The sequence below is a fragment of the Monodelphis domestica genome, chromosome 4 (genome assembly GCF_027887165.1).
Source record: "Monodelphis domestica isolate mMonDom1 chromosome 4, mMonDom1.pri, whole genome shotgun sequence".
Classification (NCBI taxonomy): domain Eukaryota; kingdom Metazoa; phylum Chordata; class Mammalia; order Didelphimorphia; family Didelphidae; genus Monodelphis; species Monodelphis domestica.
Window position 1 is genome coordinate 432,991,421 of NC_077230.1, and position 25,391 is coordinate 433,016,811.

The 25,391-nt window shown below is 60.6% G+C and overlaps 2 protein-coding genes across 2 annotated transcripts in view; one reads left to right on the top strand and one right to left on the bottom strand.

The window, feature by feature from the left end:
- Window positions 1-25,371, bottom strand: part of SHANK1 (SH3 and multiple ankyrin repeat domains 1) — a gene marked incomplete at its 5' end in the record, with an annotated part of 47,942 nt that extends 22,571 nt beyond the window's left edge. The window contains 13 exon segments of the mRNA XM_056826247.1: window positions 5,671-5,789; window positions 6,104-6,166; window positions 6,354-6,377; window positions 6,635-6,715; window positions 6,810-6,945; window positions 7,740-7,864; window positions 7,978-8,060; window positions 17,052-17,127; window positions 17,228-17,341; window positions 22,756-22,949; window positions 24,235-24,375; window positions 24,377-24,554; window positions 25,296-25,371. Of these exon segments, the coding sequence (XP_056682225.1) occupies window positions 5,671-5,789; window positions 6,104-6,166; window positions 6,354-6,377; window positions 6,635-6,715; window positions 6,810-6,945; window positions 7,740-7,864; window positions 7,978-8,060; window positions 17,052-17,127; window positions 17,228-17,341; window positions 22,756-22,949; window positions 24,235-24,375; window positions 24,377-24,554; window positions 25,296-25,371 (1,410 nt within the window).
- Window positions 25,372-25,391, top strand: part of CLEC11A (C-type lectin domain containing 11A) — a 21,768-nt gene continuing 21,748 nt past the window's right edge. The window contains 1 exon segment of the mRNA XM_056826248.1: window positions 25,372-25,377. Coding sequence (XP_056682226.1) covers window positions 25,372-25,377 — 6 coding nt within the window.

Here is a 25,391-nt window from a genome sequence, read left to right on the forward strand (position 1 = left end):
GGCTGAGGAACGGAGCGGAGGAGCAGCGCCGCACCCCCAAGGAAGCGGCCACAGGAATGCAGCATGGGCCGAATCCCCCAGATGGAAAGCCATTTGGCAGAAGCCAGGCGCGGACCAGCATCTCACACCACATACCAGGAGGAGGTCAGAATGGTGACATGCTTCACACACAAAGGGGGCATCGTGTATGAATGAGCAGAGCATGGGGAGATTTACCCAGCAGATCTGTGGCCAAAGAAAGAGTTTATGAACAACAAGGAGTCGAAGGAATCACAGGGAACAAGATGGATCCTTTTGATTACATGAAATGAAAAGGGTTTGGGATGACAAAAGCAATGCAGCCAAAATGAGAAGGAAAGCAGGAACCTGGAGGAAATGTAACGGCAGGTGTCTCTGACAAGAGCCTCATTTCCCCAATCCAAAGTTACAACAGTAAGAGCCAGTCCTCGACTGTCCAATGGTCCAAGGACACGGAGGGGCAACGTTCAGAGGAAGAAAGCCCAACGATCAAAGGTCACATGCACAGATGCTCTACAGCACTCACAATGAGAAAAATGCACCCAAGAACAAGTCTGAGGGTCCACCTCAGCCCCACCAGGCTGGCGACCACAACAGAGAAGGAGGGGATGTGGCAAAAGGAGGACACATTCGCGCACTGCTGGTAGAGCTGTGGAAAGGGGTCCAGCCATCGTGGGGAGGAATTCGGAAAGATGCCCAAAGAGCTTCCAAATGTGCACACGCTTTGCCTCAGCAATCCCACCGCTGGGTCTGTATCTCAAAAAGATCAAAGAAAAAGGGGGAAGCCCAGAGGCACAGAAATAGCTGTAGCAGCCCATCGCTTGGGGAATGGCGGCATCCAATGACGATGGAACACTACTGGGCTATAGCAAATGAAGAGAATCCTGGGAAGACTTCCATGAACGGATGAAAAAGGAAGTGAGCAGCAGCAGCAGAAGCGCACGGTACACAGCAACCGAACATCGTAAGGATCACTTGTGACAGACGGGGCTGCCCGAATCAAGACAGGGACCCAGGACGAACGACGCCAGCCGCCTGCTCTGAATGCAGGCTCAAGCATAATTTTTTCCACTTAATTTTTCTTCCTTTAAGAAAATATGGTTAAAATGGAAATGGGTTTTGCATGACTTCTCCTGAATAATAGGTTTAATTGCACTTGCTTTCTCAATGGAGGGAGAGAATGTGGAACTCAAAATTTTAAACAGTGAATGTTAAAAATAAAATTAGTTTGAAAAAACTAATTACAAAAAACCTGGCTGGTTCAGGGGAACTAAGTGGAGGGGGAAGATGGAAATAGAGCTGGATGGGAGATGGGTGTTTGAGACACCCCAGAAGCAATATAACACAGTGGAAAGAATATCAGATCAAGTTTCAAAAGAGCTGGATTCGAATTCAGTATCCCCTACATGCCTTCTGATTCCTATACTTTAAAATGAAAGCATCAGAACCCGAAAAGTTGCTCAAGGAAAGCCAATGAAGGTCTTGGAGAAGAAATCAATGAAGCGCGTCTCCTGCGCAGTTGATCCGGGCACTACCAGTGCAGAATGTGGCAGACGGGTATTTTCGCTTAATCGCCTTTCTTTATGGCAAGACAGTGTCCAATCGGAGATGGCAGAGTTTCTTCCCTATGAATGACTGGCACGTAGAAGTAAAAAGCAATGGGAAAACGTATTTAAAATAAAGGAGTGTGGCAGACGCTTTGGAGGCAGTCCGTCAACAAGCATCGATTATGCTCCTGCTGCACACCAGGCACCATGCCGAGGACAGTCCATGCTCTTAAGGATCTCGGGCTAGTGGAGGGGCCTCCGGAGATGTGGGCAAGATGGGTTGGAGATCGTCATCAGAGGGATGGATCAGGACACGCTTCTAGAAAGGGGCATTTGGGCAGAGACTTGAAGGACGCCAACAGAGAGAGGAGGAGAGCGGGGCAGGCAATGGCCAGAGGGGAGCTCCAGTGCTGGGCTTAAGGATGACAAGGAGGCTAGTGGGAATGGCCACGAGGCCTAAGAGGACGGCAAAGGGGTGGCCACGGGAGTGTTCCGTCGGCCCCTGAGCAGCAAACCCCGGAGTGTCTCTGGTCCTGGAGGTGACAGCAAGCCGCTGGACGTCCCCAGGAGGCGGCGACACAGTAGGGCGCTGCTTCGGGAGGATCCCTTGGACAGCTGTGTGTGGAGGGCCCAGACCGGAGGCACGAGCGCCACCCAGTGGGCTCTGGCAACAGTTCGGGCAGGTGGTGGCAGTGTCAGACAAGAGAGGCCACAAAGAATGGCAGGCGAGGAGTCCACGGCACATTCCCTTTGCAAGCCGGTGGCGCTCTCAACAGGGCCGGGGCAGCTGGGATAGGAGGAGGGGAGGGGAGAGACAGTGAACTCCACTGGGGACATCCCACTGGAGACGGCCGTCAGCAGTGGGAGATAAGAGTGGAAGTCAACAGACAGTTTCTGGTGGAATCCATGGGAGCTGAAGAGAACACGGGGTTAGAGCAGAGAGGGAGAAGAGAAGAGGGTCCAGGATAGGGCCCTGACGGACACCTGCACTTACAGGCCATAATTTGGAAGGAGATAAAGTGAAGGAGACAGAGAAGGAGTGGTCAGAAAAGTAGGAGAAGAGAGGAGGGAGAGGGAGAGAAAGAGGGAGGGAGGAGGGAGAGAGAGGGAGGGGGAGGGAGAGAAAGAGGGAGGGGGAGGGAGAGAAGAGAGGGAGGGAGGAGGGAGAGAAAGAGGGAGGGGGAGGGAGAGAGAGAGAGGGGGAGGGAGAGAAGAGAGAGAGAGGGAGGGAGAGAAAGAGGGAGGGGGAGGAAGAGAAAGAGAGGGAGGGAGGAGGGAGAGAAGAGAGGGAGGGAGGAGGGAGAGAAAGAGGGAGGGGGAGGGAGAGAGAGGGAGGGGGAGGGAGAGAAAGAGGGAGGGGGAGGGAGAGAAGAGAGGGAGGGGGGAGGGAGAGAGAGGGAGGGGGAGGGAGAGAAGAGAGGGAGGGGGAGGGAGAGGGAGGGGGAGGGAGAGAAAGAGGGAGGGGGGAGGGAGAGAGAGGGAGGGGGAGGGGGAGAAAGACAGAGGGGGAGGGAGAGAAAGAGAGGGGGAGGGAGAGAAGAGAGGGAGAGGGAGAGAAGAAAGGGAGAGAAAGAGGGAGGGGGAGGGAGAGAGGGGGGAGAGACAGAGAGAGAAAGAGAGAGGGGGAGGGAGAGAGAGAAAGAGAGGGGGAGGGAGAGAGAGAAAGAGAAAGAGACGGTGGGAGAGAGAGAGAGATACTCAAAGCCTAGAAGAAGAGAAAATCCTGGAGGAGGGAGTGATCAATTGTTTTGAAGGTTGTGATAACTCAGTGGATTGAAAGCCAGGCCTAGAGATGGGAGGTCCTGGGTTCAAATCTGATCTCAGACACTAAAAGAGGTCAGTAGAGACTTTGGAGAGCACTCTCAGCTAAATGATAAGGAGTAATGCAAGGCCAAAGCTTAGCAGGAGCAGAATGTGAAGCATTAATAGAGCGAGAAGAAAGAGTGGCCTTCTCAAATGGCCCTCACAGAAGGGCAGAGGGTTATGGGAACACAGTTAAGGAGAGGATGGACTAGGTCAAGTGAGGCCTTTTGAGGATGGCGACTTGGGTACGTTTGTAGGCTTTCGAGAAGGCGTCCATAGACAAGGAAACATGAAGATCAATGAGAGGGCAGACGATGGGGTGGGGGGGAGGGGATGTACATGTAGAGGGGTTTGCTTTGGCCAAGAAAAGGGCCCTCTCATCATGGGACAAAGGGGAAGGACGAGATGGCGAAAGCAGGCACCTTGGTGGTGCCTAGTAGATTAGAAGAAGAGCTCCGGTGAAGGGTCCCTGTTCTTCTGTAGCGTATGAAGCAGGATGCCAGTGAGAGGGTGGGGTAAGGGAAGCCCCGGGGGGGGGGGGGTGAGGAAGGAAGAGAAGTTCGTAAAGCTGCTCTGGAGAGTGGGAGAGAAGGCCAATAAAGTGGGCAGAGTAGGGTTAGAGGGTCGCTCCCAGGATTGGGAAGGAGGCTCCAACAAGGAGAGGTTCCCGAAGGGTGCGCTAGAGGGGCAGCCTGGAGGTCAGCGTCAGGAAGCCTGCGGCACACGTGCCGCTCTATCCACACGCTCTAGAACGCGCCCATTCAAGTGCTGACACAGATTCTGGGGACTCACTCACGGATGCCTGTTGCCGCCCATCCCACATGACCTTTGCCCACCTCCTCCCGTACAATTGATACAGGAGTCTGTTACAAACATAGAAATACTGTTTCTTCACAGGAAAGTTGAAGGAAGGAATGATCTTGTTATTCCCTCCAGCAACTGCTGCAGAGTGAGAGGAGCAGAACCAGGAGAATATTGTAGAGACGGATACATTGTAGCATGATCAAAGGTAACTGACTTTGTTACTAACAGCTGCTGACCCAGGACAATCCTGAGGGACTCACGAGAAAGAACCGTGGGAGTGGAAACATAGAAGGAAAAGAACTTCCTGATCACATGGGCATCCCCGTCTCTAAGTGATCACCCTGATGTAATTATCAATAATATGGAAATGGGTCTTGATCAATGGCACATGTACAACCCAGTAGAATTGCCCGTTGGCTAGGGGAGGGGGTGAGGGAGGGGAGGGAAAGAGCATGAATCATGGAACCCTGGAAAAATTGCCTCAATTAGTTAATTAAATAAACTTTTTAAAAAAACTGTCACTGACTGCCAGAGCAGCTCTGTGGAAGGATATGGGGCAAGAGAAGTTAAAAAGAGATGAAGCGACGTGACTCTGGGGGAAAGCCAGTGAATACAGAGGTCCCGAGAGCCGCAGTTTCCCAAGAAAGCAAATCAATTGATGCAAGACTTACTGCATGTAAGATACGGGGCCGGAGAAGGGCCAAGAGTCACTGCATGTCTCAGGCCACACAGGATCTATAGGAGGGCGGCGCCCAGGAACAGAAAGATTAGGACTTGAGAGAGGAAGCTGCTTTGAATCATGGGAAATACAGGAGGGCTGAGCTGGAGGAGGCCCCAGAGCATCGGCATCATTAGCGTCCAAGGTGTGGCGGTCCATGTTTGATTATCAGCTCTCTCCAAGGGAACGTCCACATGATCCACTTCTATATTCAAGCAGCACCCTCAACCTTCTCTCCATCACAAAACAATAGGGCACTGGGGCCCTAACACCTACTGCAGGCCTTGGCCCAATGGAGGCACTGGAGAAGGGTGCCCCAGATTCAAGTGAATTCCCTGGGCAGTATGGCCTCCACTTGCCCAAGGGCCTGTTCCCTGGTTCTGGCTGTGGCAGCAGAGACCCCAGGCAAGGGCAGGCTCTGACGAGGGGGTCCCTGTCTGCTTTCATCTTGGGGGACAGGTGGGGCCAAAAAGGGTGATGGAGGGCCCAGAGAGAAGAGAGAAGAGCTGAAGGAGGGCAGGAAGCCAACAGGAAGGAGCAGGAGGAGGGGAGGGGAGGCTAGAGGGAGGATGGGCAGGTAAGAGGGAGAGAACTGGGGAGGGAGACAGGTATCCCAGAGCCAGCAAAGTGGAGGCACACACACACACAGCATGGAGAAGAGGGGAGGCCCAGGGGGCTGGGAGGAGGAGGGTGAAGGACAGAGAGGGATCAGCAGCTCCTCAGAGGGTGGATTACTGAGCAGCCCTCCCCCAGCCCCCGGCTGCCGGCCGGCCTCCTTACCTCGGTGGCGAAGAAGCCCTTGGCTCGGTGTTTGCCCAGAGAAGGAAGGCCGCCCGGCCCGGGCCCCTCGCTCGCGCTGATGGTCTGCTGAGCCGCAGCCAGTATCTCATCCAGTTTGTCTGGGAGGAGGGGGTGCACGTGGTCAGCCTCCCACCCCCTTCTGGCCCTCTCCACGACAGGATGCCAAGAGGGAGAGGAAGGCAAGGTAAGGGGGGGAGGCAGGAAAGCCAGTGGGATGGGATGGAGGCGGTAGAGCCAGAGGCGCTCGGAGCAGACCTAGCAATGGACGCCCGGTGGGGGCAGCGACGGGCCCTCGGATGGGGACCCACAGTGCGCCAGGACGGGCAGGAGAGGAGGGAGCGGGTGGGCCGAGGGCAGGAAGGCGGGGAGAGATGGAGCGCGGGGACAAGGGGCAGGCGGGGCTCGCTCTTACTCAGGGCCATCTGGTAGACCGTCCTCTTCTTCTCCACGCTGGGCATCGGCGCCTGCTCGTAGTCTGTGGACAGAGACGGGCGGGGGAGGGATGAGGGCAGGGGCGGCCGTGCGGGTGCCACAGCGGGATCCAAGGGCCGTCCAGACGTGGAGGGGCCTCCCCCGGGGCCGCCAGAGTCGGGGGGCCAGTTGGAGGGGGACAAACGAGGCTGTGCCTGGGCGCCCTCCCCCCAGCCCCGGGACCCACTCACCACTCTTCTTCTTCCAGGGGGAGACTAGCCGGGGGAGCAGCAGAGGAGCCAAGAGTTAGGAGGTGAGGGGGGAGGCCCGGGGTCTCGGAAAGTGCCCGCCCCTCGCCCCTCCCGAACACCCGGGGGCTCCCCTCGCCAGAGCTCGCGAGGGCACCCAGCGCTTCGTCCTGACCGCCCTGGCTCTCTGCCCCCTCCCCGGGGCCAGCCGTCAAAGGGGAAGCGAGGCCGCGACACGGACCCCCCGGCACCCCGGCCCCCCGACGTGCCCCCGGCCTCCTCACCCATCTCCTCCAGCTCCGAAGTCATGGATTTGGACCGCAGGGAGATGGCGGGGGGCGGGAGACGCTTAGCCTGCTGGGGCGCTGGAAGGGAGAGTGACCGCCAGTCAGCGCCTCCCCGGGGGCTGCCCTCTCCCAGAGGCCCCCGGCTCAGGGTGGGGGGGAGCCCAGCCACTACCTTTCTTGTGGACAGCCTCCTCCATGTCGGGGTGCCGAGTGACCATCACCACTTTCACCATGAGGGTGTTGCCGCCCTGGCGGATCATGTTCACCACCTGCCGATGGCCCACCTTGACGACGTTCTGGCCGTTCACCTAGGACCCCCACGGCCCCCCAGCGACGGTCAGCCTTCCTCCGGCCCCCGCAGAAGTGCCACCCCCGCCAGGAAGCCCTCCCATCCTTCCTCCAGGCAACCCCCCCCCAACCACTCTTCTCCCTCCTTCCCTCCTTGGGACTTGCACAGACAGCAAGATGTGAGTTCAAATCCACCTCAGACACTTGCTAGCCGGTGCCCTGAGAGAGTAGCTTTCCCTGTGCCTGCCTCAGTTTCCTCCTCTACAAGACGGGGAAATGACCAGCGTCCAGGGTGGCTCCAGCACCCTTCGAGAAGAATCTGGGAGATGCTGTGCCGCGCCGCTCCTCACTCCCGTCCCGGGCAGGAAGGGTTCGTTGCCTTCTCCTCTCTCGTGTCCTCGCATCGCGCCCTGCCCCACTTCACGGCAGCTCTGTCCTCCTCGTCGAGGGTGCCCTCCGCTGGCCTTCCCGCACCCCCTCCTTCTCCAGTCCCCAAGCGCCTGCCCTCGACCGGACGAGGGTGAGGAGGAAGCAAAGGCGGCTCTGTGAGGGGCCCGCTACGTGCCTTACAAACATCCTCTCATGTTACACCCACGAGGGAGGGGCTGTCATCCCCACTTTACAGCTGAGGAAACTGAGGCACAAGAGGTGAGACGGTTTGCCCAGGAGCACACAGTAAGTGTCTAAGACTGGACTTGAACTCAGATCTTCCTGACTCCAGGCCCATCATTCAGTCCTTTGGCCGCCTCGCTCCCCTGCCGTCCAGAGAGCCAGATGTCGGGGACCTGGGGGGGGGCTGGCCTTGGGGGCTCACCTCAATGAGGAAGTCCCCCATCCGAAGTCCTGCTCTCCACGCGACGCCGCCCTCGTCCACAGATTCCAGATACTGTAGCGCAGGGAACGCGGGGGTGGGAGTGAACTCCTCGATGGGGGTCTGCGCTGCGGGGAGGAGCAGACAGGGTCGGTGGGGAGGGGAGGGCCCCGAGGAGGGCGCAGGAGTCGGAACCAGGCCCCCGGGGGAGTGCCGTTCCCTGGGCCCCCCTGGCACTCACCCTTGGCCCCCCGGAGCACGAAGCCGAAGCCCTCGCTGTCCTTCTTCTGGAGCAGGACGGTCTTCTCCTTGATGATGTAGTCGCTGTGGGGGAAGGGGAAGGCCAGGGAGGCTGGCGTGAGCCGGGATTCAGCCCCCGGCGCTCCTCCTCTGCGGTGGGGTTTACATCAGCAACGACGCCCCCCCAAGCCCCCACCGATGGACTCCAAAGCGCCCTCCCACGAAGACCGCCGATGCACTGAGCGGGTCTCTGCGGGGCCAGTGGAGAAGCCGCCCCGGGCCCTGGGCCTCCAAGGGGCCCTTCCAGCATGGTCTCACAAGGTCCCAGACCCTTGGGAGGGCCCGGCTCCCGGGTGAATGGTCCGCTCACGGCCCTACGCTACTGTGTGTCTGTGTAGGTGTATCTGCTCCTGGGGTCCCCCGACACGCCCCAAGTCGACTGCAATCAACCCTATTTCCAGGAACGAAGACTCGGATTCCCATCCAGGCCTCCCCACACCTTCCAGGAAGGCCCTGCGCACCACCCGACCACCTCCGCTTCCGCTGGACTGCAGCAAGAGTGGCGCCCGGCACGGGCCCTGAGAGCCAACACACCTCAGGAGTAAGTGGACGGCGTGCAGTCTTGAACCCTTCCCACTGCTGAATCAGTGTTGTGAGGAAGAGCAGTAAGAGCGGGCAATGGGGTTCCAGGACCTGCCCAGGGTCACCCAGCTAGGCAGTGTCCGAGGCCTGGCTCTCCACCCACCAGGCCACCTCGCTGCCCGATCTTCCTGGGCAATGCCAACTCTTCCACTTCATCCCTGGTCTCCCAAGAATTGGTTGTGAAGCGGAGAGAGACCACCAGTGTTTTCTTAGCCCCCTTCTATGGGGGGGGGTTTGGGTCCAAGAAGACGAAAGCCCTTGCCAAGGGTCAAAGCCACAGGGCTTGGGCCCCTCGGTCAGAGATCCAATCACTTCCCACCTCGGCAAGCGTTCACCAACTAGAAGCCCGACCTTGCTGCCACGCATTCCAGGAACAAGCAAAGCGCCCCCGTCCCAGTCTGGAGCACCCACGCCACAAACGGCCCAGGAATGCCAGACTCCCGGGCACAGCAGCGCCCAAGGAGCCCCTCAACGTGCCTAGCTCCACCCAGTCCAGGGAGAGCCCGGCTACCCGATGATACCCACGGATAACTCCAGTCCTCGTGGGTAATACTCCGGTCCGCAGCTGCACTCCTGTCGGCCTCCGCAGTAACTGTCTGTAGCGCCCCCACACTCTCTTCAGGGCTCTGGAGCTCCCAAGCGCCCATCTCACCCGTCACGCGCAGACTGTGCCCAGGAGTGCCCAGGCATTTGCCAGCTGCACTGTACCCGAGAGCCGTGCCCCTGTGTTCAGGCCAACACGCAGGCATGCCACAGCGGGCTTCAGAAACAGCCACACACTCGCTATGTGCCCAAATGCCAGCTGGGAGGCTTGAGGCACCCAGGAAAACTCACGTGGCCAAGTCTGAATCCAGCCTTTGGGGCCCGGAGCTTGGCCTCAGTTTCCTTGTCGGTCAGGAAATGGCAAACCACTCCGGTGTCTCTGCCAAGCGACCCCCAAACGAGGTCACCCAGAGTTGGAAATGACCAAAGGACAAAGACTTTTACACAAACCGACGGTGCTCTAGTGCCGCCAACACGACCTAAACGCCATCCCGATACGCTTCCGTGAAACCCGAATCTTCTGTCTGAGCATCTCTTCTAAGTGGAGAGCGGCGAGGCCTAGGCAGTGGGGGTTAAGTGACTTACCCAGGGTCACACTGCTGAGAGGTATCGGAGGCCAGATTGGAACTCGAGTCCTCCCAGCTCCATTGTGGCACCCAGCCAACCCTCACTTACTTCAGTATCCTCCAAGGCTCCAGCCATAACCTAGGAAGTGCCAGGATGCTCCAAGGATGCTGGGAAATGGCCATCCCCCAGGCAGACTAGTCCATCCTTAGGGGCCTGCTGTGTGCTGGGCACTGGACCTGAGAAGCCCATGCAGCGAATGGACTCCAAGTGAACCCCGAGGCACGTGGGGGGAGTCTGCCTGAGGCAGGGGATCTCCAAGCCGCAGGGTCCAGGGAGCAGGGAAGCTGAGAGGCAGAGGGAAGCTGGGAGAGCGCCCCCGAGGGAACCGGTCCGAAGACATGTGGCAGCCACCTAGTCGGTGACGGGGTCCAAACCGCCATTTCCTCACTGTGGAAACGCCCTTCACTACCTCCGTAAGCTACAGGCTTGGGGTTCCCTCGTGGTCCAGGAGCTCAGAAATCGCTTGTCAGGGCTCACAAATCTGATGTGCCCCAGGCAGGACTTGAATTCGGCTCCCTTGACACAACTGACTGAACCCCCAAGGCCCAAACGAAGCCAAGCTTGTCTTCCGGGAGTTCTAATGTCCATCCTTGCACCCCACTCTGAGGCCATCCCGCCCGGGCTCCCTGCTAACACCCCAAGCTGTCCCGAACAGACAGAAGAGGGGCCGGATGAAGATCAGACCCCTCCGCCCGGCCCTCCCTGGCTAGGCAAAGCTCCGGCATCCTCGAGGCAGTCTGCATCCTGGGAAGAGCTTGGATAGACACCCGGATATGTGCAGAGCTCCGGCAGCGCCGTCCAGGTGACCCTGGCCAGTCACTGCACCTCACTGGCCTCAGTCTCCTCCTCCGTAAAATGGGCCGGACAAGGAAACGGCAAAGGACGCCCCAGAGGAGCGTCATTCTCTGATAGCGCGCCATCTCGTCCTGCCCTCCCCGCCCCAGCCAGCGCTCACTGGCCGCCGGGGCCATTTGCAGCCTCCAGGGAGGTCGGGGCAGGGGAGCCCCACGTGTGCTTCCAGCCACAAAGGGCCGAGTGTGACCGCTGGCCGGCGAGCAGCGTCCGTGGTCTCCTCCTCCTTCACCCGGGCGCCCGCTGACCCCCCCTGCCCCAGCCGAGCCGGCGCATTTCCTCTTCCTCCCCAGCATGCACTGCGCCCCGACGCCCCGCCCACCTGAGCCACACGTGCTCGAGCCCCCAGCCGGGCGTGTTCTTGCCTCTCCCGGACAGGCTCCGCCCCCGTGCCCGCACACCGGATCAGGGGCGAAGGGTCACCCGCCTGAGGAAAGGCCCGGCAAGAAGGCTCCGTGGGAGCGCTGGGTGGGGTGCCTGGGGGAGCGGCCGAGGTCTGCCCCTTCCTACCTGGGTGACCAGCTCTCTGGGCCTTCCTGGAGCCCTCAGGCCGGGCACCCGCCCCGCTTGGCCTTCTCCCCTCCCCAGCCTGCTGCTGGTGCTTCCGAATCCCGCCCTCCACCTGCTTTCATTCAAAGCCCTTCAAGCCCATCTTCCACCGGGGCTCCTTCTGGGGAAGCCCATGAAGCCATTCGGGGCCCTCCAGGCCGCCCGCCCGCCCGCCGTCCTCTGCATCCTCTCCTGACCCTCCTCCGGCCTGGCCCGATGCCTTCGCGCTTAGTTATTCCTCCTCAGTGTCCCGTCTGCATCCCGCATGTGCCCTTCCCAGCAGCCCACTCGTGTGGGCACATGTGGCGGCCTTCGCTCGGGCCTGCTTCCAGAGGCCCCTGCAGGTCCCTCTGCACCGGCGGGAATGCAGCGCCTCTTTTCCCTTCCCTTCCCCCTGGCCCTCACTGTGCACACACACACTCACACACTCATACACACTCACACACATACACTCACTCATACACATACACTCACTCACTTATACACACATATCCACTCACACATACACTCACATACACACTTGCACACTCACTCTGACACACTCACTCTCGCTCATACACACACTCACATATTCACTCACACATACACATACACACATACACACACTTGCACACTCACTCTGACACACTCTCGCTCATACACACACATATTCACTCACACATACACACTCACATACCCACTCACACTCTCGCACACACTCACACACACACTCATACACTCACACATACACATACATACACTCACATACACACACTTGCACACTCACTCTGACACACTCACTCTCGCTCATACACACACTCACATATTCACTCACACATACACACTCTTGCACACACACACACACTCACTCAGAGTCCTCCCACCCTGGTCTCTCCTGTATGCAGGGGCCTGTGTACCCCCCCATCCTGGGTGCTAGCCCCCGACGTGGATAAGGCCGGGAAAACAAGTCCGATCCGGGGAGCCCACACGGGGGTCGCAGGACAAGGAAGGCTAGAGCTGCCTGCCTGGCTGGCTCACAGAGGAGAGGACTGAAAAGAGCCGGGGAGAAGCTGGCAGGCTGGAGAACAAGCGCCCCAAAGCCACAGAATCTCCAGACACTCCCCCTGCCCACACACTCACACACGCCCCCTCCTCTGACACGGGGACAGGCACTGGGGGGGAAGGAGGGGGCGACGAAGGGCTGTGAATGGAGACGGTGAATGGGAGAAGACAGGAGGAGCGTGTGTAAGGGGGGAGGGAGGAGATGCGGGAAGCGGAGGGGTCGGGAATGGGGGGATGCAGGGGGGGCCTGGCCCACCAAGGGCCGAGGCAGGAAAAGGCAGGGGGGTCCCCAGGGGAGAGCCGGGGCCTGGAGAGTCAAGGAAGGACACGGGGTTGGGGGGGCCGGAGTGGGAGCCCATGAAGTGGGGGGAGGGGCGGCGGGGTGGGGGCAGGACCCAGCGAGAGTGCTGTGCCGAGGCAGGAGAGCCGAAGGGGGGGCTGCGGCCCGGAGGGACTGGAAAGGGATTGGTCCAATGGGAGGAGGGGGAAGGGGGTCGTTGGGAGGCTCCATTACCTGTAGATATACCAGACGCTGCGCCGCCGGGGCCCCAGGGCCGGCCAGCTGGAGGACAGGGGGGGTGGCTGCGGCAGGGGGCCCCCCCCTTCGCCGCTACTGCCACCGGCCGCAGACAAAGCCATCGCCCTGGCCCCGGTCCGGGCCGCCCCCGCGTCCCCCGTGTCCGGGCCCCCAGGCCCCACTTCATGCTGACCCGCGCCGAGGGAGGGAGGGGGCGCGACCCCCCCGGGGGGCAGGGAGGCAGTGCGGCCGGGAGAGGGAGCCTCACATGCTGGGGGGCGCGGATGGGGGGGCTGGTTCAGCACCACGGACAGCGCCGGGTTCAGCACCAGGGACAGCGCCGCCGGCTTCAGCGCTGAGGAGGACAGAGCGGGGAGGCGGAGGCAGCGGGCAAGCGCCTGCCTTTAACCCCTCGGCATCCTGCGCAGGGGGGCTGGGAGTGAGGACGGGGGTGGGGAGGGGAGACCTGGAGGGGAACGCAGGGCCCCCTTGGCGGGAGAAGGGGGAGGGGCGAGGAGGGGGAGGAGGAGCAGAAGGGGGAGGCACTTCCGGTCTGGGTCCCCCCTCCGCTCCTCCTCCCTCCCTCCCTCCCTCCGGAGCCTCCTGCGCAGGTGCAGACGAGAGAGGACCACAGCACATCACACACAGAGCACCAGCGGGGCAGAGAGAGCCCAGCACAGGCTGGGGGGAGGGGAGAGGAAGGCCGGAGGCCCACACTCTATGGGCTCTATGGGGCCTCCCACTGGCCACAACACAGACACCCATTTTGTGGAAGAGCACCAGCGAGGCAGGGCCTCCTCCCCCCTCTGCAGACCTCGGGCGGGGAGCTCGGCCCTCCCAGGGCACCCCGGGGGTACAGCCGGGAGACACACGCGTGCTTGGAGGAAAACACTCCATGGAAACCCAAGGAGGAAAGGCGCGAGCAAGGCCTCGCACACTCCCGGGGAAAGCCCTGCCCAGCCTGGCCTCGTGCGCATGCACGTGCTCCGAAACGCGCCACTGGGCCGCAGCACGGCCGAGCGCACCGAGCACACTCGAGGCACCCCGAGCACACACGAGGCACCCCGAGCACACACACGGCACCCCGAGCACACTCGAGGCACCCCGAGCACACACACGGCACCCTGAGCACACTCGAGGCACCCCGAGCACACACACGGCACCCCGAGCACACACGAGGCACCCCGAGCACACTCGAGGCACCCCGAGCACACACACGGCACCCTGAGCACACTCGAGGCACCCCGAGCACACACACGGCACCCCGAGCACACACACGGCACCCCGAGCACACACACGGCACCCCGAGCACACACACGGCACCCCGAGCACACACACGGCACCCTGAGCACACTCGAGGCACCCCGAGCACACACACGGCACCCCGAGCACACACGAGGCACCCCGAGCACACTCGAGGCACCCCGAGCACACACACGGCACCCCAGCACACTCGAGGCACCCCGAGCACACACACGGCACCCCGAGCACACACACATGGCACCCCGAGCACACTCGAGGCACCCCAAGCACACACACGGCACCCCGAGCACACACACGGCACCCCAGCACACTCGAGGCACCCTGAGCACACACACAGCACCCCGAGCACACACACGGCACCCCGAGCACACACGAGGCACCCCGAGCACACTCGAGGCACCCCGAGCACACACACGGCACCCTGAGCACACTCGAGGCACCCCGAGCACACACACGGCACCCCGAGCACACACGAGGCACCCTGAGCACACTCGAGGCACCCCGAGCACACACACACGGCACCCCGAGCACACTCGAGGCACCCCGAGCACACACACGGCACCCCGAGCACACACGAGGCACCCCGAGCACACACGAGGCACCCCGAGCACACACACACGGCACCCCGAGCACACTCGAGGCACCCCGAGCACACACACGGCACCCCGAGCACACACGAGGCACCCCGAGCACACACGAGGCACCCCGAGCACACACACACGGCACCCCGAGCACACTCGAGGCACCCCGAGCACACACGAGGCACCCCGAGCACACACGAGGCACCCCGAGCACACTCGAGGCACCCCGAGCACACACGAGGCACCCCGAGCACACACGAGGCACCCCGAGCACACACTGGAGGCACCCCGAGCACACACGAGGCACCCTGAGCACACACACGGCACCCTGAGCACACTCGAGGCACCCCGAGCACACACACGGCACCCCGAGCACACACGAGGCACCCCGAGCACACTCGAGGCACCCCGAGCACACACACGGCACCCCAGCACACTCGAGGCACCCCGAGCACACACACGGCACCCCGAGCACACACACATGGCACCCCGAGCACACTCGAGGCACCCCAAGCACACACACGGCACCCCGAGCACACACACGGCACCCCAGCACACTCGAGGCACCCTGAGCACACACACAGCACCCCGAGCACACACACGGCACCCCGAGCACACACGAGGCACCCCGAGCACACTCGAGGCACCCCGAGCACACACACGGCACCCTGAGCACACTCGAGGCACCCCGAGCACACACACGGCACCCCGAGCACACACGAGGCACCCTGAGCACACTCGAGGCACCCCGAGCACACACACACGGCACCCCGAGCACACTCGAGGCACCCCGAGCACACACACGGCACCCCGAGCACACACGAGGCACCCCGAGCACACACGAGGCACCCTGAGCACACTCGAGGCACCCCGAGCACACACACACGGCACCCCGAGCACACTCGAGGCACCCCGAGCACACACACGGCACCCCGAGCACACACGAGGCACCCCGAGCACACACGAGGCACCCCGAGCACACACACACGGCACCCCGAGCACACTCGAGGCACCCCGAGCACACACACGGCACCCCGAGCACACACGAGGCACCCCGAGCACACACGAGGCACCCCGAGCACACACACACGGCACCCCGAGCACACTCGAGGCACCCCGAGCACACACGAGGCACCCCGAGCACACACGAGGCACCCCGAGCACACTCGAGGCACCCCGAGCACACACGAGGCACCCCGAGCACACACGAGGCACCCCGAGCACACACTGGAGGCACCCCGAGCACACACGAGGCACCCTGAGCACACACACGGCACCCTGAGCACACTCGAGGCACCCCGAGCACACACACGGCACCCCGAGCACACACGAGGCACCCCGAGCACACTCGAGGCACCCCGAGCACACACACGGCACCCCAGCACACTCGAGGCACCCCGAGCACACACACGGCACCCCGAGCACACACACATGGCACCCCGAGCACACTCGAGGCACCCCAAGCACACACACGGCACCCCGAGCACACACACGGCACCCCAGCACACTCGAGGCACCCTGAGCACACACACAGCACCCCGAGCACACACACGGCACCCCGAGCACACACGAGGCACCCCGAGCACACTCGAGGCACCCCGAGCACACACACGGCACCCTGAGCACACTCGAGGCACCCCGAGCACACACACGGCACCCCGAGCACACACGAGGCACCCTGAGCACACTCGAGGCACCCCGAGCACACACACACGGCACCCCGAGCACACTCGAGGCACCCCGAGCACACACACGGCACCCCGAGCACACACGAGGCACCCCGAGCACACACGAGGCACCCCGAGCACACACACACGGCACCCCGAGCACACTCGAGGCACCCCGAGCACACACACGGCACCCCGAGCACACACGAGGCACCCCGAGCACACACGAGGCACCCCGAGCACACACACACGGCACCCCGAGCACACTCGAGGCACCCCGAGCACACACGAGGCACCCCGAGCACACACGAGGCACCCCGAGCACACTCGAGGCACCCCGAGCACACACGAGGCACCCCGAGCACACACGAGGCACCCCGAGCACACACTGGAGGCACCCCGTCGTGCTCTGCACACCCGCTGGAGCCCCGCGTCCCACAAACAGGCTCATGCTCAGCCCCGGCAAACACTGGGTTCAGAAGGGCAATTGGCAGCCAGAGAGGACATAGGCCAGCAGCGGCCCCTCTCCCAGCTCCTCCTGGTCCCAACCCAAGCCCGGCCCTTTCTCACACCCAAGCCGCAAGTCTGGACAGAAGCGCGGGGCGCTCCCTGTCCTTGCCAACCCCCCCCCCCCAACTCTGTAAACACAGAGAGGCTCCAGTGTGGACTCTGATCCTACTTCTAATGCTGCTGGCTGGGTGACCTTAGACAAGTCACTCGCCTTCCCAATCTCCTCGGTGGCCCAGGCTAAGAATGGGGGGGAGCCCAAGGGGTCTCGGGGAGGACTCCTTACCTGGGGGCGTCAAAGCTGTCGTAGGAGCCCACGGTGTAGTGCCGGAAGAGCCTTTTGGCTTTGTCACTTCGACTTTCTGGATGGGAGAGACGGGCAGTGACTTCCCAGGTCCCCGCTGTCCCCCCTCCATCCCGACAGACGCCCCCCACCCCAGGAGACAAACGGAGTGGTGCTACCTTGCTTTCCCTCCTGGGAGCGATTGGCCACCTCCTCTAGGCACTCGGAAGGGAACCAGCCAACGCGGCCTTTGACCTGACCTTCCCAGAAGCCTCCTTCCCCGATGCTGAGCACTGGGTCGGAGAGCAAGACAGGGGAGCGCGCTCAGTCTGGGGCCTGCATGGGCCTCTCCAGCCCCCCCAAGCAGCAAGTCCTCCGGGGTCCAGCTGGGCCGCCCACGTGTCCAGTCCCCCCGTCACACGCCCTGCCCTCCCTCATCGGCTCAAGCAGAGATGTTGGGGACGGTCCTGAAGGCCGCCTCTGGGGAGAAAGGGCCCAGCTCACTCCCCGTCCCTTCCTGTCACAGGACCAGCACTTCTGATTTGGGAGGGCCCTCAGCGGGCCTCCCTCCCCCAGGCAGGGGGGGCACCTCAGCCAGCCTCTACCTGGAGCACTCTCGGCTGTCTGTCCCTGAGAAGCAGGCACAGATTGCTGTGAACCTCCCAAAGCCATGGACTGGGCCGGCCCAGTCTGGACAAGGCGGCTGGGTCTTCCCACCTCCCCCGACTCCTTGGGCCCCCGACCTTCCTTCCATCTCTTTGGCCAGCCCTCGGTAACATCTTCTCCCCTCCAGCAGGACATCCCCGGGCGGCCGATGAGGAAATCCTAGCTCCCACGGCAAGCTCTCTCATCCCACATGCACACGCCTCTCCTCCCCAGTGCGGAGATTCTGTCAATGCCGGTCAAGGAGTTCTCCCAGCCCCCCCGCTAGGCTTTGAAAGGAAAGCGAGTCCCGCTCCCTCCTCTCCCATTAGTCTCCCCCACACACCACTGGATGCAGTGTTTTCAGCCTGTGAACCCCTAGAGAGGGCCCACGGAAACAGAACGAAGGACAAAATGTTTCCCAAGGGCTCAGAATGAGTGGCTTGAACCTACAGAAAATCATGCCGCGTGGCTTCATCAGATACGGAAAGTTCCACCCCCACCCCCCATCATGGAATCCTGGAGTCTGTGAGCATCTCCTCCAGTGTCCCGAGCCACGGAGAGGCTCTCTAACCTAGGAGCTAGCCCAGAGGCCACTTCAGAGAGGCACTCCCTGCCTACGTGACCACCTTTCCAACACTCACGACTCCCTTCCTGCTCCTCCTTTCCAGGATCCCGCCACCTTGTTCCTTCAGCCCTCAGTGTTCCCTCACTGGCTTATCTTCTAGCCCCTGTTTGTCCATCTTTTTCATAACAAACACACAAGAAATGTGACCAAATGCTTCGTTGAAACAGATAAAGGACAGGGAAAGCACTAAAGCACCCAATCGGAAAGCAAGCATCTGTTAAGTGGCGCTGCTTCCCCGGAGCTGTTCACTGCACCACTTTTGTGATGGGCCTACTGTGTGAGTAGCCCTATGGTAGGTGCTGGTGTTCCCCTGAGGCCGGGCAGTGGAGTGGGCAGGACAGGGCAGAGGAGAGCTCCATCTGGAGGGCTCCAGGGCAATGTGGAGTGTTTGATTTTGAAGGGAGATCAGGAAGGGCTTCCAGGCTGCAGCCGAGCTGAGTTTTGAAGGAAGAGAAGAATTCTGAAAGATGGCGACCACCAGGCATCCTTCTTTGGCACAACTGCAAAGTCTCCTTTCTGTAGAGGAGCTCTCACTGTCCATGTCCTTCCTCAAAGATGGCAACCAGAATTAAACCCAGAGCCCTCTACAGGCTGCCAAGGGAAGAGTACAGTGGGATGAAAAGAGCCCTCTCGGGGGCAGCTGGGTGTCTCAGTGGATGGAGAGCCAGTCCCAGAGATGGGAGGTCCTAGGTTCAAATCTGGCCTCAGACACTTCCCAGCCGTGTGACCCTGGACAAGTCACTTCACCCCCATTGCCTAACCTTTACCACTCTTCTGCCTTGGAACCAGTATACAGTATTGACTCCAAGACGGAAGGTGAGGGTTTAAAAAAATAAAAATAAAAGAGGCCTCTCGTTCCCACCCCCATGGTGGGCACTATCTGGACAATGCTATCTAAGGTCATTGGTCCATTATCACACTGAATTCATTTAGAACTGGCAGCAGCAGTGGTGGGCAGCCACATGGCATAGTGGATAGAGCACTGGGTTGGGACGAGGAGCATTTATTTTCACGAGTTCAAATCTGGCCTTAGACACTTCCTAGCTTTGTGACCCTGGACAAGCCACTAAACCGTGTTTGCCTCAGTTTCCTCATCTGAAAATGAGCTGGAGCTGAATCTTTGCCAGTAAAACCCCAAGCAGGGTATTAAAGACTCAAGACAGGCATGAAACATCTCGAGTAAAGTCTTCCAATATCTTCACAACAACTTGTGGCCTTGCCTCTTTGGGCCTGTAGCTGGGATGCCACGCCACTGCTGGTCTGTCCCACCCAGGATGCCTTCAGGAGTGGTACCGGTGTACACTTCCACAACCGTTTCCATTTCCACGGCACCACAAAGCTCACTTTTCTTCTGACAACTCTGTGAGCTAAACCATGCAAGTATCATTCCCCCCATTTTCCAGATTAGGAGACTGAGAGCTAAGGTGCCTGCCACGTGTCACACAGCTCAGCTAATAAGTGCCAAAGATAGGATCCGAAGCCAGGTCTCTTGGGTCCAAGTTCAGGGCCTTCTAGAGGCTTCAGCTGTCCTAATGTTATGGATGAGGAAACTGAGGCCAAGAGAGGTTAATCAACTTGCCTCGGGTCATGCCTAGGAAGTGGCATTTGGTGTGCTGGACTTTCCTCATTCTTTGCTGCCAGCAATGGCTTTCTGAGGAAGAGGAAAGGCGAGCAAGGACTAAAGGGAGGTGCCAGAAACACAAGATGAAATTCAAAGTTGCAGAAAAGGCTCTAGTGAGCAGTGGAAGGAAGAGGGAACGTCCTGAGCCAGAGAAGCGGCAGGCCCGCTCCCATGGCGTCCATCCATTAATTCAAGCTTTGTAAAAGTGGCAGTGCCAGCTCGGAAAGCCCAGCAGCCCTCAGGCCTCTCTGCCACTTGTCCGAGGAGGAGGAGGAAGATGGACGGAGACTGCGATGAGGAGGAGAAACCCAGCTGACCGACCTTTAGCCGATAACACGAGAGGCCAGAAACCCTTGATACCACGATCTCATTTCGGCCTCCCAAGAGCCCTCTGGCACTGGCTGCACAAGGATCACCAGGTCCACTTCACAGGCAAAGAGGCAGCCATGGAGCCCTTTAAGGCATTCGTTCATGGTCACGTGGAAAAGTGGGGAATTGGGACTGGAAACCTGGTCTCTTGGCATCTTCCACACTCCGCAGCTACCTCCCCCCCCCTCGCCTCTCAGGGAAGTCTGCCTTGACTGACCAGTCTTCAGGGGTCTCTCCCTCTGACTCGGACCACTCTTTGGCATCAGGCTCCGTAGTAGTCTGACGACTGACCACCACTTTCTTCTCAAGCACAAGTCACAGCCCACTCCACTTGGGGTTATTTTTCTAATGTGTAATTCTTCAGAGATGAAAGGGGCTGTGATGGCATCCATAAGGGTCTTGCTTCTGCCCACAGAACACCACCAGTGCCCACCTACTCACCCTACTGCATTCACATCCAGAATGCTGTGTACTCTTCCACCGAGTCTGGGTCCAGTGGAGTGGAGGTCTTCCTCCAATGACCATCCTACGTGATCAGGCTTTTTTCCTTCAGTGCCTCGAAGCCTGGGGAGTCTGGGGTGGGTGGGGAGGCCTTGCCAAGCCTCCCCAAGGCTGCTCATCCACTTTGGGTGGTTACCTCTCACCCAACTCTCATGGAACTCTCCATGAACCTGGAGCAGAGCAGTGGCCACAGCCAGGAAAGGGCTAACTCGGGTCGAAGGTAACTGAGAAGTCTCGAACCTGCCAGTAACCAAGGTAGAACGCAAAGTGAAAGAGAACAGTTTGTTCCAGAGGCCATGAAGGTGGCTGAAGCAGGTGCCCGGGAGCCCTCAGTCCAGACAGACATGGAAGGCGCCACAATTGTCCTTTGAGCAAAGGCCATCATCAGTCCTGACTGGCCCTGACGCTGGACTTCCATGATTCTGGAGGACAGACGGAGGCTGACAACTCGGAGCAACTCTGGCTTGCTTCAAGTCAATTCTCTCCAAAGTCAAGGTGTCACCTGTCATCGGTCCTCTTCAAAACCAAAGACGAGGGAGGGTGGGAAAGCGACGAGCGTCCCCCTTTGGCCCTTAAAGGGTCTCCACCCCACCTCACTCTGGGCAGTTCCAGGACTGTCTTCCCAGTCATCCTCCGGCCTGCCTTGTTGTATTGAATGCTAAGCTGCCACTCTTCTGGCATCATCCAAGTCATCACGGTGCGGCCTTTTCCCACTGACCAAGATCCTGAGCCGTCCCTGCCTTGACTACAGATAATCTCCTGGGTTGCTGAGACCAGTCTACTGGGAATGGGACTCTTCAGACGATGGGTAGCCAGCGTGCCCCTGGATCTGTCTGCCTCAAAGTGCCCTGTGCAAATGGGCGCCTAGGCCTTTCCTGAGAGCGGTCATTCCAAGTACCATCTCTTCTCAGACTTCTGCTCAAGTCCCCTCCAGGGCTTCCAATTGCCCCCGAAGTCCCAGTTCCTTAACCTGGCACTCAGGGCCCTTCATCAGCACGCTGTCCCAGCCCTGTCTCCATCCTGCAGTGTTCCGGGGATGGTTGCCATCCCTCAAACAATCCTCGAACTTCTCATCTTCCAGAACTTGGCTTACCCTCTTCCCTCTCCTCCAATGGCTCCCTCTGCCTTCCTGCCATCTGCTGAGGTCTCTGGAGTCCCCCCGATCCCGAGCCCTCCTTTCCTCCATTATGGCACTTGACCGCTCGTGGACACTCCTTGACCAGCCGGGTCCACAGAATTCATGTCCACATCCACGCCCAGTCCCTTGTGATGCCGTGAGCAAGCCCTGGAGGGCAGGGACAAGGCCGCCTCTGCTCTCCACCAGGCTTACTGTAGAGTTTGTTTGGTAAAGGGTTGCTGGATTCCGTGGGACGGCGGCCTCGCAGAAAGAGGGCTGGACGGGAGCGGGGGAGCCCCGACAATTACTCGGCCGAGTCGCTTCCCATCTCTGTAAAATGGGGGGAGGACTTTGGCCCTCCCCACCTCACACCACTGCTAGAGCTTGTGGGTATTCATTTGGCACGTCTCCCGAACATCTGTGCCAGGGGCAGTGCTGGCTGCCGCTCTCCCCGACCCGCTGGGGCCCCCCACCTAGGATCGGTGCCTGGACTCTCCAGCCAGCAGAGCCTGCCACATCTCGGCTACCCTTGGCTGGTGAGCACTCGCTGCCTCCCCGGCGCAGTGGGGATACATCCCAGAGGCTTGCAGTCCTTCAGCCCCACTGCCTGCACTTAAAAGGCCCAGCCACCTCTATTTCCCCCTGGGGGCGCCTGCCAATCCAGAGTTTGTATCCCTTCACATGCATACGGCATCTCCCCAGCTGGGTGCTGCTTCCTGATCGGCACCCGCGGGCATAGTAGGCGCTCCAAAAATGCTTGGGGGTCCATTCCGCCATGCCCGCGCCCCCCCAGCCAACCAAGCCCATCCCACCTCCCCAGCCCAGTTACCTTTGATCTTCTCTCCCTTGCTCAGGGAGATCTCCCCCTCGCCCTGGGCCTGGTATGGCTTCACGGCCATGAAGGAGCGTCCTGGCACCGCGGTGTAGAGCTTCCGTCGCCGTCCCCGACTTCCCAGAGAGCCCCCAGGGCCCCCGGATCCCCCTGTGCCCCCAGATGGCCCCTCTCTGGGTGTCCCACTGGAACTGGGATACATACAAGGAGTGTTGAGGGAAAGGCAATGTCCAGAGGGGCACCAAGGGGTAAGGGAGCGGGAGGGAGGGGGCTGGGAGCAGTGAGTGGAAGGACCTCTGGGGGCAACTTAAATGGGAAGGGAACCGGAGCCTCGGGCCTTCCCGTCTGTCTCCATGGCTTCTCCCACCCCAAGGCACTTCCCTCATCCTCTCACACTGTGGCCCTGTCCCTCCCCTGCTCAGGAATCATCTATGGCTCCCTACAGCCCCAGAAACAAGCCCAGGTGCCTTTGTTTGCTTCTACATTATGGCCTGGCTGACCTCCTCCTAATCACAGACTAGCAGAGCTGAAGGAGACTCGGGCCGCAGACCTCATCTAGTGGGAGCTCTGCTTTGGCCAATTCTCTTTCTAGGAAGTCCCTGACTGGTTTTCATATTAAACTTGGCTCCACCTCCTTCACACGTGCTCTGCTCACTCCTGCTCCTCCCCTGGGATGACTGAGCAGAGCCCTGTGCTACAAGACACCCCCTGAGGGACTGGAGAGCGGCGGGCCCGCACCCCGGGCTTCTCCCCTGGGCCAGAGGGTCAGAAGCTCCTTCTTCCCCCGGCACAGTCCCCAGTGGGTCAGGGTCTTCCTAGGCCTGAGCCAAGGGGCTCGCGTAGCACTCTAGGGCAGGAGGATTCAGAGGGTCCCCCTCCTTCTGAACACGACTTCTCATCAGATGAGTTTGCTTTGGGGGCTCCTGTCGAGCTTGGAGCCCACTGAGACCCCCAGGCACTTCCTCGAAGGCTAGTCCTGCCCCTGTGCAATTTGCTCCTGGCTTTATACTCCTTCCTACTTCCCCCAGCTTAAAAGCAGCAATCCAGTAGCCTGTGGTTCTGGCCTGCCCAGACCTCCTCCAGCCTAGCCGCTGACCAAAGCGGAGCCCAGGAGAGACCTGCGGCACCCTGGCACAGCCTCTGCCAGGGCCACCTGCCCTTCGGCGCTCCCTCCGGTGAGTACCTGGCCACAGGTCTCTGCTCCCTTCTAGAGGGCTCTGTACACAGCATGGACTGGGGAGGACCCCGGGCCGTGCCTGGGGCTCTGGGTAAGGAGGGGGAAGTCGGGGGCAGGGTGGAACAGGAGGGAGGTGGGGGCTTCCCCAGGAAGAAAGGCTCCCGAGGAAGGGCAGGGAGCATCAGCGACTTGTTAGAGGCTCCTCCGGCCTCCATGGGGAGGAAGAACAGGACACGGGACGAGGGAGCTATTTGGAGGAAAGGGGAAAAGGATTCGGGGATATTGGTAGCTCCCCCTACCTGGGCCGTCCCCGGGGCTGCCTCCTCGCCTCCTCCGGGTGCCTCCCTCGGGAAGGGGAGCGGGCCCGGGCGCCCCGAGGGCTGCTGGCACTCCTCAGAGTGCCAGTGCTGAGTTTGGTGCCGGGGGTGGAGGGGGTGGTCGGAGCTGGGGGCCGCTGGAGCAGGGCCAGAGGGCCCAGAGGGCGAAAACACCATCCAGTCGGGCAGTGCCATGCTGGTGTCACTGTTGGCGCGGAGCAGCATCGGGGGGACGGTCAGCCCTGTGCCTGGTGGACCCCCCCTCCGCCGGGCGGCATACTTGGGGGACTCCTGGAAGGGGACTGGCAGGGTGGGGGGTTAAGAGGTGAGGATTGGCGAAAATGGTGGGAGAAGACGAGGGGGAGATGGAGGAGAGACAATCAGGGAGGGCAGACGAAGGCAAAGGGAGACCCAAGAGGACGGGAGAGGAGATGAAGGAGGGCGGAGATGGGGAGATGGTGGAAGGGAAGCCACGGGGGCACAATGAGGTTGGGAGGGAGAGAAAGGGGGGAGAGAAAAGAGGGAGGGTGAAGGTGGAGTGAAAGGAAGTGGAGATGGAGGGACGTGGGAGAGCGAAAGCAACAAGGAAGAGGAGGGAAAGGTGAGCGTGGAGACAGGCGGGTTTGAGGCGGATGAGGGAGGTGGAGGGAGGAACGAAGGAAGGACGGAAGAGGGGAAAGAGATGGCGGAGGAAAAGAGGGGTGTGAAGATAGACGGGGAGACAGAGTTGGAAAGGAATTCGAGAGAAGGGAGATGGGGACAGGAAAAGGAAGGTGAAGAGGGACACAGATGAAAGAGTTGAAGGAAAGCAGAAGGGCGAGAGTGCAAAGAGGTGAGGAAGTTGTTGGTGGGGTAGACAGAAGCAGAGGTGGGGAGGGAGGGAAAAGGAGGAGCTGAGCAAGGGTAAGGGCAAGCCCAGGCCACCCCCGGGGCCCAGAACTCTCCCTCAGCCCGGCAGCCCCCAGCCCTCCCAAGATCACTTCCACACAGGCTCTGCCCACTCTGGCCATCCCCTCCCAAGCTCCAGCTCCCACGTCACTCACCCACATCCTGGTCCCGATGGTTTCGGATCAGCTCCCCCAGCTCAAAGTTGCCAGCTATTACCGCCACCTGGCCCAGATGGGGGCAGAGAAGAGAGG